The 15,335-nt window shown below is 44.1% G+C and overlaps 1 protein-coding gene and 1 long non-coding RNA gene across 2 annotated transcripts in view; one reads left to right on the top strand and one right to left on the bottom strand.

The window, feature by feature from the left end:
- LOC142557937 (uncharacterized) overlaps positions 1-15,335 on the bottom strand; it is an 82,400-nt gene that overhangs the window by 39,717 nt on the left and 27,348 nt on the right. The window lies entirely within an intron of this gene.
- Positions 1-15,335, top strand: part of LOC142557936 (uncharacterized) — a 41,347-nt gene that overhangs the window by 11,510 nt on the left and 14,502 nt on the right. The window contains exon 2 of the mRNA XM_075670127.1: positions 2,436-2,506. Within this exon, the coding sequence (XP_075526242.1) occupies positions 2,436-2,506 (71 nt within the window). The remainder of the gene's footprint in view (positions 1-2,435; positions 2,507-15,335) is intronic.

The following is a 15,335-nucleotide window of genomic DNA, read 5'->3' as shown; positions in this document are numbered from 1 at the left end:
GTTCCTTGAACTAGAAGTAGCAGCACTATTCATACGGTTTTGAACGTGTCATATCCAAGGTATGACTTAGTAATGCACTCGTAAGCCTTTCAAATAGACCACCATCAAATTTTTTTGTTATTGTTGTGGTTAGGAGGAGACCTCTATACAATGACTGAAAAAAAGCGATTCCTATATGTGCGGTGCACCTAATCGTAGAAGTAGGTGCAATAGAAATAACATATTGCTTCTGAAATGTGTTTCCGCAATATTACTTTTAAATGGAAGCTCTCATTGCCTACTATCCCGTGTGGTTGGGAGTGTTATACCAGACGGGATGATCTGCTTTCTTGGTGGTGACGTTTTCTGAAGAAATGGGAGAGAAAAGGGGAGCTTGCATCGTGCAAGTGAAAATAGTGCAAGCACAGGCATTTCACAAGAACATTCACATATGTGGCCGGGTCCCTTCTTGAAAGCTCCCGCTGGTGAAAACTTGCCGCATGGAGCGCTACGGGTAGAGCGCTTATAATTGTGCCTCGGTGTTTAATGTACAGCTATACGAAGGGGAAGACGACGGCTCGCATTCCAATGTTGCACCTCAAACAGCAATTTGTAGATTTGTATTGCACACCGTGAGACGAAGTCTTCCCGTAGGAAAACAAAATGACAGTCTGTTAAGTGTCAGAGCCGTGCCGGTCGCCCGTAAATTCAATTTTGGCAGCTCGTCTGTGTTCCTGCCAAATAGAGTCCTGGGGACGAATTCACAAAACGTTTAGCTTGTAAGTGAGAGCAGCATTCCGGGCAAGTTGTAAATGCATTATTCAAGGAATGTTAAGCAACAAAAAAGACATGGACGTAAGAGCAGAAGAACACACACCAAGCGCAAACTTTCAACTATATTTATTCGGCGATGAATCGGTTTCTATACGTGAAGCACTATATATAAACCAATTCAGTGGCACAATAAATTTAATAGAAAGTTCGCGCTTGGTGTGTGTTCTTCTCTTACATCCGTGTGTTTCACGTTGCGCAATAATACTTAACTTTGTAAGTATTTTTGCCATTGGCTGACCACCTTTGCCAATTTGATGTCCAGGATTGGCGAAACATCAGGATTGCGTGAAATATTCTTTTACGAAGACTGCTAGCGCAAGGACATTTGTGAATGTGGACTCGGGACCCATGTTCACAAACCTTTTCTTTGGCGCCAACAACCGGCCGTTCAGAAAAAAATATATATATTCCTGGACCCCTGGCAGGACATGCCAACGGAGGCAACAATGAAGGATCTGTCAGATTCGAGGCTGGCCCATTCGGACAAGAGCGCGTACACAGTCTTGTCATAATAATCATCACTACTCTAGCTTTCTTTTTCTCATCTTTCCCTTCCTGTCGCACAGAAGAGTAGCAGGCCAAAGGACTTCCTCTAACTTTCCTCAATAATTTCACCCGTCTCGTTCTAACTAAAGCATCGCTTCATGTAGCTTCTAGCATTGAATGTGCTTAACTCATTTTCAACCACTAGTTACGTGTGGTCTGAAGAAAGTATTATTTCCGTGCAGCTTAGCAGCACCATGGATCATTTTACAAAATAAATTTATTTTGTTTCCCTGTAATTATTCAGATCCGGTAATAACCACTTTTAACAGTTAAGTGTTTTTTTTTTTTGTCTTCCGTGTTGAATCAGGACTGAGCCGTCTTCGCTCACTCGGAACGAAACACGGAACGGGAAGTTTCGTTATAACATTCTGATATTACTAGATCATTCAACGTAGTTAGCACTTACGACGGTTTCACATTTACCAAACGCTAGAGGCGAAAGCTGGAAAATAGGTCAAGTTTGGCAACTAACGTTGTATGTTGTCATATTTTGCTGTAGTGGGAGTTGGTTTTACCGAAAGTAGCTCGTAACCACTTCTTTCACCATAGACTGACTCGACTGAGCGGAGTAGGAAAAGCGTAGGACTGCGTTATCTTCAATATCGGCTTACATTTTCAGACAACATACACGCATGGAATTGGTCCACATTTTTAGACTGCACACAACTACGGCCACGGCCCACAATTTTAGGCTCCCCAACTTTCGGTATCGGCTACGGAAAAAGGCAGGATACCCAATGCGGTGAAGGGGGGAAGGGGTTACTCCTTAGTAAGAATGACATTGTTTTCAAACAGACGAGCATGTATAGCCAATCTAGCGTAATGCGTTCAAATATGTTGGCTGGAAATTTACCATTCGTGGTTCATGCGCTGCCTGGGCGATGCTTGTGGTGATCCGCCCTTTTAGTAACCTAAAGGGAACATTCTTACATCACACCGACCACTGACAAACACAAACTTCACAACAGCCACTAAGTCCCCAATGAACACTAAGGCTTCTAATAGACTTTTGCCTCATTGAGTGTCTTGCCTTGCGTAGCTGCAGTTAGCGCAACATAACGATCCTCTCTTTTCAGGTTCACGGGTCCGCTCTAGTATCCGAAGTTATCGCCGCTATACCTGTCACTGAAGAGAGGAACCCGAAAAAGTAAGCCTGTCCATGCCATAAATATGTTCTTGCTTCCACCGCTGATTCATTTGTGGCATGCTATTGCTTTCTTTTTATTAAACATCACAAATAATTTTCGCCGTGTGTTTCTCGACTTCATTATGCGTTGGATTCATATGGTCTTGAATAAAGAAAATGAATTCCCTCGGTTCCCTATCTTCTCGGTAATTACAAAGCCAGGGTCTCAACTTCGGCAGCTTTGGAGCTTTCAGGAAGCGCAAGTCCAGCTGTCTGCTGCTAAAGTTTACGTATTATGTGGCGCCTGCGGTCAAAGAGGATGTGCCACATCCGCCCGCATGGGTGTGAGTGGCGCTGACTAACGCTGACACAGGCTAGGTGACGTCGCCACCACATTTCAGAGGGTATGCCAATAAATCCCGATCTTCATTAGGGTGATATCTTCATTATCAAGAAAGATTAAACATTTCGGGGCGTTTCTTGCTCGCGAACATTAATCGTGATCTTTCTTTCTGGCATTTCCGTACACAACTCGGCGCTCGCTACTTTCCTGTCACGCTGATAACACGCATGTCATTCGTGATGCCAAAGTACACTGGCCGCAGCTTTAAAGAAAGGAAATGAAAGCAAAATAGGTGACCATTATTGTTTGGGGAGAAGATAAGTCTCAAGGGGTCCAAGCGCTTTTTTAGAGTGTTGTCGACATGAATAACATAGCCGTCGCTGTAGCTCAGTTAGAGATTAGAGCATCGCGCGTCTCGTACAGAGGACATTGGTTCTGCTCCCACTGGCGGCAAATATTTTTTCACCCGCATTAATTTCCTCTGGCTTCAGTCTTTATATATTTTGGTGCAAAAACAACAAATCATGTCCCGTATGCTTTCCTTGTGTTCATGTGGTTATGACTAACGAAAATCGGGTCGCCCGGTTGCCTTTCCTCTCGTTCACGTGCTCGAAAAGATGAATGGGCCAGTTTCTCTCATTCTGCCTTACCGCTACCGTCCGGATTGAACAATCCTGGAAAAATTAGCTTTACAGATGGGACTCGTCCCAGGTCAAATATAAAAAAAAGATATGCCAGGGACACTGCACACGTATATTAGCGAAATTGCAGTGCATGATTCTGAATTGGCCCATCCGACCTACGTATTTAACACATGTATTTGTTGGCTCCAATTAAAATAGTAGTGCTGTGAAATAACGATGCGGAGACAGCATGAAAGGGAAGCCAACCTGAATGAGAAAGCAATTTCTTGTGTTGGTTTTCCGGTCGTATGTTTCCTAATGCTCCGTAGCGCTGCTTTACACTAATATTATATTTACTTATTAAGACGTTTACCTTTTCTTATAGGGGAACGGGGGGAACGGACCACGACGACTTGTTCGAACCGTCCTCGTTGGCCGATGCCGCAGATTGTGTACTACCATCATCATCAGTCAATTTCTTTAATGTGTGCTATCAGAACGAAGGCTTCTCCCAGCGTCTTCCCATAGCCCCTGTGGCCCTCCATTGTAGAATACCTTGCCTTAAACGAACCCGTTCGCCTGGTTGAATAAAGTGAAGGGTTTCTCCGATCCCGTTGAGAATTATCTTGGTGACTATTTAATACAATACGGCAAGTATATGATCACACACATAATTATTTCGTTCCTTACCGTCTCCATTTTTATGGATTAGTACAATGTTGGCATAACTTCCAACTTTCTGGTTGGCTTGAAGTCGTGAGGCATTGCGTAAAATGTCTTGCAAGTTTTTGAAGTTTAATATGTTCTCCATTTTTCAATCAGTCCACTGTTCGAATGTAGCTCCTGCAGCCGCTTTTCCCCAGGACATGTCTCGGAAAAGCCTTCTAGTCTCATTACAAGTTATACAGGTATTGTATCACGTAGAAGTGGCGGTGAAGTACACAGTAGAGAAAACTGTGAATCACGAAAGTAACTGTCTATTGGGCTCTTTATTTATTGGCCTCTTTAAAAGTACCTCTTTAATTACTGTTCCCCGAAAAAAGAAGTCAAGCAGAGTGATATCGCCGAGTAAGTCGGCGATCGTCGAAAACCTCATGTACAGGTCCAGCGCATGGGCTTTCATGCATGACTCGTCGAAGGTTCCAGGGTAATCGCTGGCGCTCGCGTGCCTCCCAGAAATTACTACATGATTCGCGCCGCGCATACAATCTGATTACGCAAGGTTCCGCGAGAACATAAGAGATAGAATGATCGACTGCAGTCGAGTAAGTTCCATATCATGAAGGCGCGTCTTGCGCTGAGCGATAACTGTAAGTTGTTAGCGGGTGAATTGCCGTCCCCGAGAAAAGGATACATAAGTACACGTGTCAATGCCTGCCTCTTAGAAAGCATCGTACCGAGGCTACAAACACGAGAGCAAAATAACAGCTTCACAGAAGGGCGAAACAATGAATGCGATAGCAGCATGTTAGAATATTGCACGAAGTCTAAGACTCGCGGCTGCAGTGGCAGCATCAGTTGAAGCAAACGTAAACTAAATAAAAACAGACTGTTGTGCTGAGGGTCCTTTGTTTCAATCCTGCCATTGGGCGATTTCATCTATGCTTATTAATTAAAGCTGACGTCCTTTTTAGCGGCTTTACCACGCTTTTCTGTATCGGGTAGAATTCACACCTCTTTCCTGGGTGGATCCCGAGGTAGTGCAGAGCCTCATTATTAAAATTATATAATTTTCGGGTTTGAGCTTTGTTACCGTTTCGCACATTTAATATTTCAATCTGAGAAGATTTAAGATAAAAGACACGCGCTGTCAGTGTTTTGCTTTATTACATTTCTTTGTGGGCTGCCCTTCTGAAAGATTTTATAATTTTGACAACAATGTAAGAACTTTTAAAAGCAACCTTATTGATAGCATGGTGCGCATCTCATGTAGCATGGCGCGGCATATAGCATGTATTATATATACACCAGGAAGCTCGTGACGACGCTGATGGCAAGAATTCGCTTGGAGTCTCCATACAATTGCTATCACAATAAAAAAAAGGAGCACATGTAGTATGGAGAAACAACAAAGAAACAAACAAATACACAAAGTCTGAGAGTAGGTTAGCGCTTGCAGAAGGGCCTAAGGCGCACAACATTCACTACTTCGGATCGCGAGCGCCGCCGCTATGATTGCGTAATACCGTCCGGCAAGAACTCATGTTCCACTGCACCAATATATCGGATGACTTACACGGTCCGAAAAAGCGTCGCCAAATTTTCTCACTTAGTCCTCATCGGGGTATCGGGATCAAAACACCAGAATGCTCTGGTATTCCACCCAGCGTCATCAACTTTTGTAGTGTCGGCAGTGCGTCCTTTGCTGATGCTCTATGCGCAGGTGTGCTTCTTCGGTGTTCTACGGGTATCTCTTCATCGGTGACATGCGGCAGCTTGGTGTCGAGAGTCCTCGTCGGGATTCTTGCGTAAAGCATCTTGAATGGCGTTATCTCTCTTGCTTCTTGCACTGCTGTGTTGTAAGCTAACGTTACGTACGGAAGGACGGCATCCCAAATGTTGTGTTCGACGTCGACCACTTACATGTTGGCGAGCGCCTTGTTCAGACTTTCTGTTAGACCATTCTTCCACACTTCATAGTTGGTTGTGCTCCAGTGACTTCTCTGGATCAGGGGTGCGCCCAATGGGGGGAAGGGAGGGGGGGGAGGGGGTGCCGGGGGGGGGGGGGGCTTATGGGGCTTCAATTTCTCCCCGAAATTTTTTCGTGCTGTCCATGCACCGCCGGCCGAAACAACCCCCGGTGCCGGAAATTATTCTGGATTTCGTCTAGAATGTATTTTTCGCGCTCAAATAGACATTTCAGCGGGCACATTGCGAACTCGGGCTGGATTTTGAGGCCACAGCTATGCGCCGGGAGTCAAATAACTCTGGGAGCCCCATCCGAGCACAAAGTTTCAAGGGAATTTTGATGGCGAGCGGGCTCGTCGTGGCATCTTGCTGAGTACAGGGAATCTAAGCAGCGCATGAATTTCAATTCCGATACTTTATGGGTATAAAGTTCTCATAAACTTTTGATGCGAAAGATGCACTGACAGCACAGTTCCAATAATAAGTGTTTCAAGATGTATGAAACATATTTTAAATGCCTTTACATTCATCAGTGCTTTTGCTATTGATGCACTACCCTGCTGTGCACAATTGTCTAGACAGCTTCTCAATGGGTTAAGCTCTGCGGAAAAAATACCATCAGCACCACAAGAAAGGGAATGTTTAAGGCACGTCATACACTTGAAAACAAGGTTTTCATTGTCAGATAGGGAACACACCATGCCAGACTGGGAAGGTTAGTTAAAGCATATTTCACGCTATATAGCAAACAGAAATGTTCTGCAAAGGCATCGGCAGTGTTTGAGACATCACCATTTTCATCAATGTACATTCTTGGCGTTCTTTTTAGGGAGAGCGCACAAAGCCCCAGAAATATTTTGAAGTATGTGTCACACTGGCTTCAACACAATCAGTGGGGTCGTAGTGATGATGATGATGCTGATAATAATAATAATAATAATAATAATAATAATAATAATAATAATAATAATAATAATAATAATAATAATGGTAACTTGACACTCCAGACAAAAAAGGCTGATGCCTGTATGTTAGAGCGTCTGATAGCCAGCCATCTAGAGCCGGAATTTGAATTCCCCCCCACGTGCTAACACACGCACACACACACACGCTTGCTCAATCATACAGCACGGTACACACGAACACAGTCGACGGCTGCACAAAACACAGGATCGCCAATTCAGTCTAGTCGCAAGGAAGGAGAATCCAAATGGCCAGGGGGTGGAGAGAAAGCTCTGTATGCCAGATATAATCATGGAGTTGTGGTGTCGGGCCATACAGGCGTGGTTAGAGCTCAGGCTGTGCTGACCACTAGTTCAGACGAACTGAAGAAGAAAGATGTGCTGTCCAGAGAGCCGTCAAGCACGCTGCAGTATAGACTAGTGCAATGTTGCGCTGGTATGGCAGTGTGAGCTACCTGAGGGGTTTGAGGCAAGTTTAGTGGGCTGGCATGAGCTTGCGACAACCGAGAAGACGGGAGGGGGCGTGTTGTCCGGTGCTGAACGAGCTAGCGTCGAGAGTGTGGTACGGGGACTATATTGATGAGCCGTACTCAAGTCGTGACAGAATGATAGTAGCGTAGAGTGCTCAAAAAACCTTAGGTAACCAGAGAAGGGAGACACAGCACACAAACCCAAGAATAGTCCGATGCTTATATACAGTGCTGGGCACATATGCGGAAAAGTTGAGAGAAGAGCTGAATGTTACACCCAGAATGGGAAGGGCCCGAACAGTCTTTAAAGAGGTGCCTCCGAGGTAGTAGGTTGGAGCCGCAGCAGTTTTGTTGCGGCTGATAGGCATGGCTGCACTTTTTGCAGTGATATTACAAGGCTTGTTATTGTAGGCCTCGTCGTTTACCTTTACGGAATTTATTTATTTCAAGCACATATGCTATCGATCGGCATACTGTTGTGTAAGTATTAGCTTGTAAATCAAACACGTTCTGCGCAGATGCATTCGTACCTTGGTTTTGAATAGACATTTGTCCTGACTACAATTTTAGTAGCGTAGCAAGAAACATTTTAGTAGAAGCTGAAGGGATTCCAGCAGTTTAAGCATACCGACTGCACAAAGCCCTGATGACTCCTTTTCACCTTACCCACAATGCACTCACAAAATCTACACTTTCCATAAAAAAGTGAGGTAAAAAATCAACTACAGTTTCATTAACTAAGTGCTTGCTGCTTCTGAAGCAGGGATCGATGCAATCCTGGTATACGCTGCTACATGCATAGGCCTTGAATGATGCAGGTACTGCTATGCACTGCACACGGGGCACACGTTCCAAACAGATCATTTCTTTTTGCAGTGCTCAAGTATAAGGACACATTGACTCAAGCATGACTGAGCTGCCCCATATGCTTCAGTGCGTCAGTGTGCCTGAGTGCTACACGAGCGATTTATCCCCAACTAGCCCAAAGGACGCGTGCACTTGAATGAAGTGAGTGAAGTAGCACAGTGAACTTGTACTGAAATGGTTTCACATGCCGAATAGAAGAGCGCACTTTCGGCTGAAACGGGCGGCATGGCTGATTATGTACGTACTTCCCATTGTTCGGCTACCAGTGTCTTTCGCTTTCGGAAGTTATCTTTGCAACTAGAAACAGCGCAGAGCTTGCCCGTTAAACTTGACTCACCCGAGACCACACGAAACATGCCGTGGTTGACCACCCCAAGTTCCACACGGTTCATTCACATTTTAAATCACTGCAGTACCAAACGGAACTGAAAATTCATTTCCTTCGCGCTTGCTCACCCGCCAGTTGCGAACTCGATGGACGCGCTAGGCCTAGGCGTAACGCAAACAACATCGGCGGTAGGGCAGTGCTGATTATTCAAATTTCAGAGCTCATAAACATGTTTCCATTCGTTTTAAGCACGGCAAAATACACATACAACAAGCGCAGATGTTGCGGCAATCGTGATTCGATTGTCTGTTTTAGCAGACGATCGCACTGAGCCGGGCGGAACCCAGTGGGCAAGTTGGATTAGTCGGCGTCGTTTGAAGTCGCTTCGGATCCACGTCGCACTGCCACAACCCACGGTTGTCAGTCGTGCCGTTGTCGGCCTACTATTACAAGACTGTCTTTCAAAAACACTGTCGCGCGCGTCGTGAGTCCAAACGACTCGGACGATCGTTGGTGTCGGCGCCTTCGCACTTGGTACATGTTTTGTATGGGCGGCCATCATAGGCATAGCAGCCGCAGGCTGCGCAGCCTTCGATTGGTTGACGCTGGCGACGCGTCCCAGCCTCTAATTTGTGCACGCCGGTGAAGCTTCGCCTCGCGTCGGCGAGCTTCTAGCAACGGCAATCGACATAATCGCTGTGCGTCCCTGTTCCCGACCGATGCTTTTGACGCTCTTGACGCTTCGGCGCGTGCCGAAGCTTTCCGACGCGGGCCAGTGTTTGGGGCATAGCGGCCCAAACATGGCGAATCCGCCCGTCTTTACCGCCCTCGTCCGCCCGCGTGCGGACGCTCAAAAGGCGGATGTTGTCGCAAAACTCGGTGCAAGCTCAATCCGCACGAGCAGATCGCACGGGCTCTCCTATTGGGCGACGCGGCCTGTTGACAGCTGGCAACCATTCGGCGTAGAAAAGAAGTTCAAGGTTAGCAACTACCTTTGACAGCAGACATCGCCTCCATTACGTAGAGGAGGCGCTGCAGCAGACGACGCTGGCATGTTTTTGCAGATGTGATTTCAAGTTTCCGCCTCTCGGTGAAAATGCAACTCTATGCTGCCACATTACGTTCTGCAGCCACATGTGTTGCATTGCCGCCATTACCTTATCTGCGCCACCTTTTAACGATGTATTGCAATCGCGTCTTGTCGCAACATGCGACATATTCTCGCACGATTACTTTCAGTGCGCTCTGTCTTGGCTGGTTGAGCGAAACCTCTCAAATTATCCAACGTGCTGTGTTCTACGTCACGCGAGAGTGATAGCGTCGTCGGAAGTGATTCGTCCGAAATCTTCGTGTTCGGCGGGGTGGCGCAGTTTCTGTAGTGCTAGTGACAGCTTACAAGAATACGGAACACATGCACATCTGTCGCGGTGTACAGCTGCGTAGGTCGCCAAGACACACCTCTTTGCCACTGAGCACGCATGTGAGGCACCCAGTACAGCTTGCTGATATGTTTGCATTTGCTTGCTTTTTTCCCCTCTGACAACTTTAAGAGCGTTCTTAAACACTTCGATGCATGAAATGCTTATCCTTTTTTTACATCCAAAGATGAAGCATCAAACATGCCTATTAGAAATTTAATACTTGCAGCTTGTAAACTTTGCGAACAAGATATAACCTTAAATGTTGCTAAAATGGTGCTCAGCGATGAATGAAGTTCTCACCGTGTGCAAAAAGGGTTGTGCATAAATTGTTAACGTCATGCTGGAAGGGATTCAAAGTTAAGCAGTGAGTGAACAATTCATTATAACTGGCATAAAAGCAATATGTACGTGTAGCGGTAACCTTATGCAGATATATACTCATGAAATGTTTCCAAGGGTAGTATTTACTTGAAAGCAAATAACTTATATTGCTGACAAGAGGACTTATTTTGAGTGAAATCAAACAATTGCATTCTTTCTTGCCAGCCTGGGTGGCCAATCTGTTGCAATTTTACTACTTGGACATACTTAATTTAACATTACAACAATGTAAAAAACATTACGGAAGTGCACAAAATTAAGCAGTACCATCATAGGCATGCTCCCTCTCTCACCCATGGCCGCAAACAAAGATGACCGACTTCAGTCTGTTTGATACTGTCAACATCACACTTGCATATTCTATTTTGATTGCTCTACATATAGAAAATAAGCTCACAGAGGATGCACATGGCACATGGGCTACTGTAAGCTCTGCTTGGGTTATTTGAGGTAGTTGGGCATGAGCTGCCTGTTGTTTATGTATTTATGCAGTAACAGCCTAGCTAGCTGATCATCATCATTATCATATGCCTGGTTACACCCACTGCAGGGCAAAGGCCTCTCCCATACTTCTCCAACAACCCCGGTCATGTACTAATTGTGGCCATGTTGTCCCTGCAAACTTAATCTCATCCGCCAACCTAACTTTCTGCCGCCCCCTGCTACGCTTCTCTTCCCTTGGAATCCAATCCGTAACCCTTAATGACTATCGGTTATCTTCCCTCCTCATTATATGTCCTGCCCATGCCCCCCATTTCTTTTTCTTGATTTCAACTAAGATGTCACTAACTCGGGTTTGTTCCCCACCCAATCTGCTCTTTTCATATCCCTTAACGTTACACCCATCCTTTTTCTTTCCATAGCTCGTTGCGTAGTACTCAATTTAAGTAGAACCCTTTTCTTAAGCCTCCAGGCTTCTGCCCCGTACGTGAGCACTGCTAAGACACAGCTTTTATACCCTTTTCTCTTGAGGCATAATGGCAACCTGCTGTTCACGATGTGAGAATGCCTGCCAAATGCAGCCCAGCCCATTCTCATTCTTCTGATTATTTAAGTTTCATGATCCGGATCCGCAGTCACTACCTGTCCTAAGTAGATGTATTCCCTTACCACTTCCAGTGCCTCGCTACCTATCGTAAATTGCTGTTCTCTTCCGAGACTGTTAAACATTACTTTAGTTTCCTGCAGATTAATCTTTAGACGCACTCTTCTGCTTTGCCTCACCAGGTCAGTGAGCATGCATTGCAATTGGTTCCGTGAGTTACTAAGCAAGGCAATATCATCAACAGATCGCAAGTTACTAAGGTATTCTCCATAACTTTTTATCCCCAATTCTTCCCAATCCAGGTCTCTGAATACCTCCTGTAAACACGCTGTGAATAGCATTGGAGAGATCGTATCTCTCTGCCTGACGCCTTTCTTTATTGGGATTTTGTTGCTTTCTTTATGGAGGACTATGGTGGCTGTGGAGCCGCTATAGATATCTTTCAGCATTTTTACATACGGCTCGTCTACACCATGATTCCGTAATGCCTCCATGACTGCTGAGGTTTCGACTGAATCAAACGCTTTCTCGTAATCAATGAAAGCTATATGTAAGGGTTGATTATATTCCGCACATTTCTCTATCACCTGATTGATACTGTGAATATAGTCTATTGTTGGGTATCCTTTACGGAATCCTGCCTGGTCCTTTGGTTGACAGAAGTTCAAGGTGTTTCTGAGTCTATTGGCGATTACCTTAGTAAAGACATTTTAGCTAGGTGATGCAGAGTCATATTTTAGGGAAATGAAAAATGCATTGCATAACATAAACAGCTGGCCAGTACTTGTATTTTATTTGAAAGCGAACCGACATTATCACGACAATTAGCTTGGCATTGAGTTCAGTGACCTCTCGTGGTGTCAAACGGTTGATGTAGCTAGTGATTTTGTGTTTGTCTTTCTGAATTAGTAGCTGCTTTAACATGCACATCACAATGAAATAAAGGCTTATATGGCGCAAGACCGGGCGGTACAAAAAGTGAGGAAAGATGAATTGCCATTTTTTTATTTGCATAAAAAATCCAGCGAATAGTTTCTTAGGTTCAGTTTTGTGTAGAATGCACAAGGTGTTCTGCGTAAAACTGAGAGGTTGTTGTGCTCCATTATCGATTCACTATTCGAGTAGCCAAATGAATGATGCCTCCATTAGCATTGCGACAGCACAGAAATTTACAGTTAGGAGGCCGCAGTGGCTCAGCCTCTGTGCCAAATGAAATATTGTTCCACAAGAAAACACGCGTACTTGAGAATTGGGTATGCATTCACATCTACTATTCATGTCCGCACACAACAAGTAATCTTCCATTCCTTGGCGCATTGCTCACCATTGTAGGGACTTTGTTTCAGTGCTGTGTGTGCGCAGCACTGAAACAAATCAGAGCTCTGGTTATTCAGTACACTTAAAGTAACTTTGTATGTGGGTTAGACAATATAACGCTCCTATATAAGGGTCAGCTTAGCATTTTCAGCCACTTTGTTTACTCGTTGTTTACTGTTACGCCTGGACTATACGGTGCCACTGGACAATGCTCTATTCCGGCAGGCAAGCTACAACAGCTTGGCTATGCACGAAGATCCCTCTACATGGCGCTTAAATTAAGGCGGTGCAGATTTGCTGTCACAATGTGCTTTTGAGCATAACTGCCGAGCATTCAAAAACACGTTTCAAATGTAAGGATGGATGCTCAGCTTTGCAGGTGTGACATCTTACGTTTATAGTGCAAGGCCACGTCAATGGACAGGAAGGACACCACACAAATGCTCGTTTTGGGACCTTGGAGTCACAACGCAAGTAGTTTCAGTAGTTCGAGCTATAAATACGTAGTTTTAGCTATAAACATGCGAAGGAATCCGTAGATTCAAAACTGTATGAAGTAATCTTAGACATCATGAAAAGCAACAAAACACTCAGGTGTACACATTTTTTTGTCACATCAGCTCTTTGTGGTGCAGATCAAACACGCATGTGCTATTTGTAGCTGAAAAAGCATGCATTTCACATTTAGACCTCAGAATGTTGAATGGAAAAAAGTAATTATGTAACACATACATATGGTACATTGTCTAATTCTTTGCACATAGATAGCTATGTTTCGCACAACTTGAGTGGCACATTCATAATTGACTACTACATACAAAATCCGGTTTGCATCTCTCCTTTGCTATTCTACCCTCCGTCACAAAAGTACAGGGTGGAATTTTTATTTTTAACAACATTCAGAAGGCAAACAGGTTTTTGCCATCCGACATCTCAATCTTCCCCACATAGTACTTATTTCATGTTCTGAATGTGCATTCATTGCCAGTGGTATATCTTCTAATGTGAAAATAGTTTGCTCGACGAAGTTTTACCCGTTTTTTTTTTCAACTTACCCATAAGTTATCTGCTCTACTTGTGTATACCTCCTTCAGCATTGTTATCTGTGCTGTGCCTTGATTACCACAGTAAATGTTGTGAAAGATGTGAATTCATAAAATAGAAAGCTTATCCAACATAAAGAAGAAACTTGCAGGCAAGGTAATCATCACAAACCAGCTGAGATGGTAGCACTATTCTACTTGTTTTCACTTGTGATAGCACAAGTGTTCCTACTTGCGTTGCCGGATGGTTGTGACCGATATGCTCATGAAGGTTTGGGTCATTCACATTTCAAAGAATGAGTAACGGTTGCATACGCGCATCTTCTTCTGCCTATATTAATAACTTAACTACACGTGTGATTATTGGTGCAGCTGAGGCGATGTATCACAGTCTCCGCACACCGTCTGATTGGTAAAAAGCATGCATGAATTGATCTTTGAGCTATTGGTTCCGTGGTGGCTTTCCACTAAACTGACTATTGAAGACGCAGATTTGACTTCATCATAAGGTCCAAGAGAAAATGAGCCTAGAGCTCATAATGCCAAATGCAGTCACCATGTGTGACTGAAGAACAACACGTTACACAACAATAAGCAGAGGAATTGACCTCACTAGCATACAAAGAAGTGCAGCTGCATTCGCTATTTCACTGCTGTTATACTAAACACAAACCTTTATATGAGTTGTTTGGATGGCATAATATACAAGATCCCTCCAATAAACAATGGCAAAAGCTAAATAAAAAGCTGCTCCCTCAGGTACTGTCACTGGCCTAAAATATACATTCTCACATGCAGCAGACACAGTCCATAAATTCGCTTACAAACAGGTATGAAATGTTGTAACTGCACCATGTGATAAAATTTAAATAAGATGAGCTGAATACTATATAGAACATCATCGATGGGGTACAGTTGGTGCAACATGCCTTGATATTATAAGTTCTGCTGTTTTATTCATACACGTGCATGTAAATGCAAGGTGCACATACATTTGTGTTTACGGGTTACTGTATGCATCAAATGAACAGCACAACTGATACAACGAGACATAAAGCCAAATTATTTTTTGTTCAAGTCAAATTCCTGTTAGTTACTCAATAGTTTTTTTCTCACATGCAGCAACTCAACTCCGTGCATAAGTTAAGCTGATGTTGCTAATCTAAGCTAGACATGGGTGCCATTTCCAGAATATGATAAAATAAAGAAGTGATAATGCGTGTGGGCCTAAAATTGATGGCTTGACAATATCTTATCTGGCCGAGTAGTAAATGTGTGTCAAAAAGAAAAATGCAGCACACTGACGAAAAGAGTGTGGCTAACATAATATAGCGAACAGACACTCTGCCGGCAGAATTACTTGAAAATTTTGCCAGTAGTTTTTCCTCATTGGCTGGCTTCGATCACATAACTAATGCTGAT

This window comes from Dermacentor variabilis, chromosome 9 (assembly GCF_050947875.1).
Source record: "Dermacentor variabilis isolate Ectoservices chromosome 9, ASM5094787v1, whole genome shotgun sequence".
Lineage (NCBI taxonomy): Eukaryota > Metazoa > Arthropoda > Arachnida > Ixodida > Ixodidae > Dermacentor > Dermacentor variabilis.
Note: the sequence above shows the minus strand (reverse complement) of the source record. Positions and strands in the feature narration are given on the sequence as shown.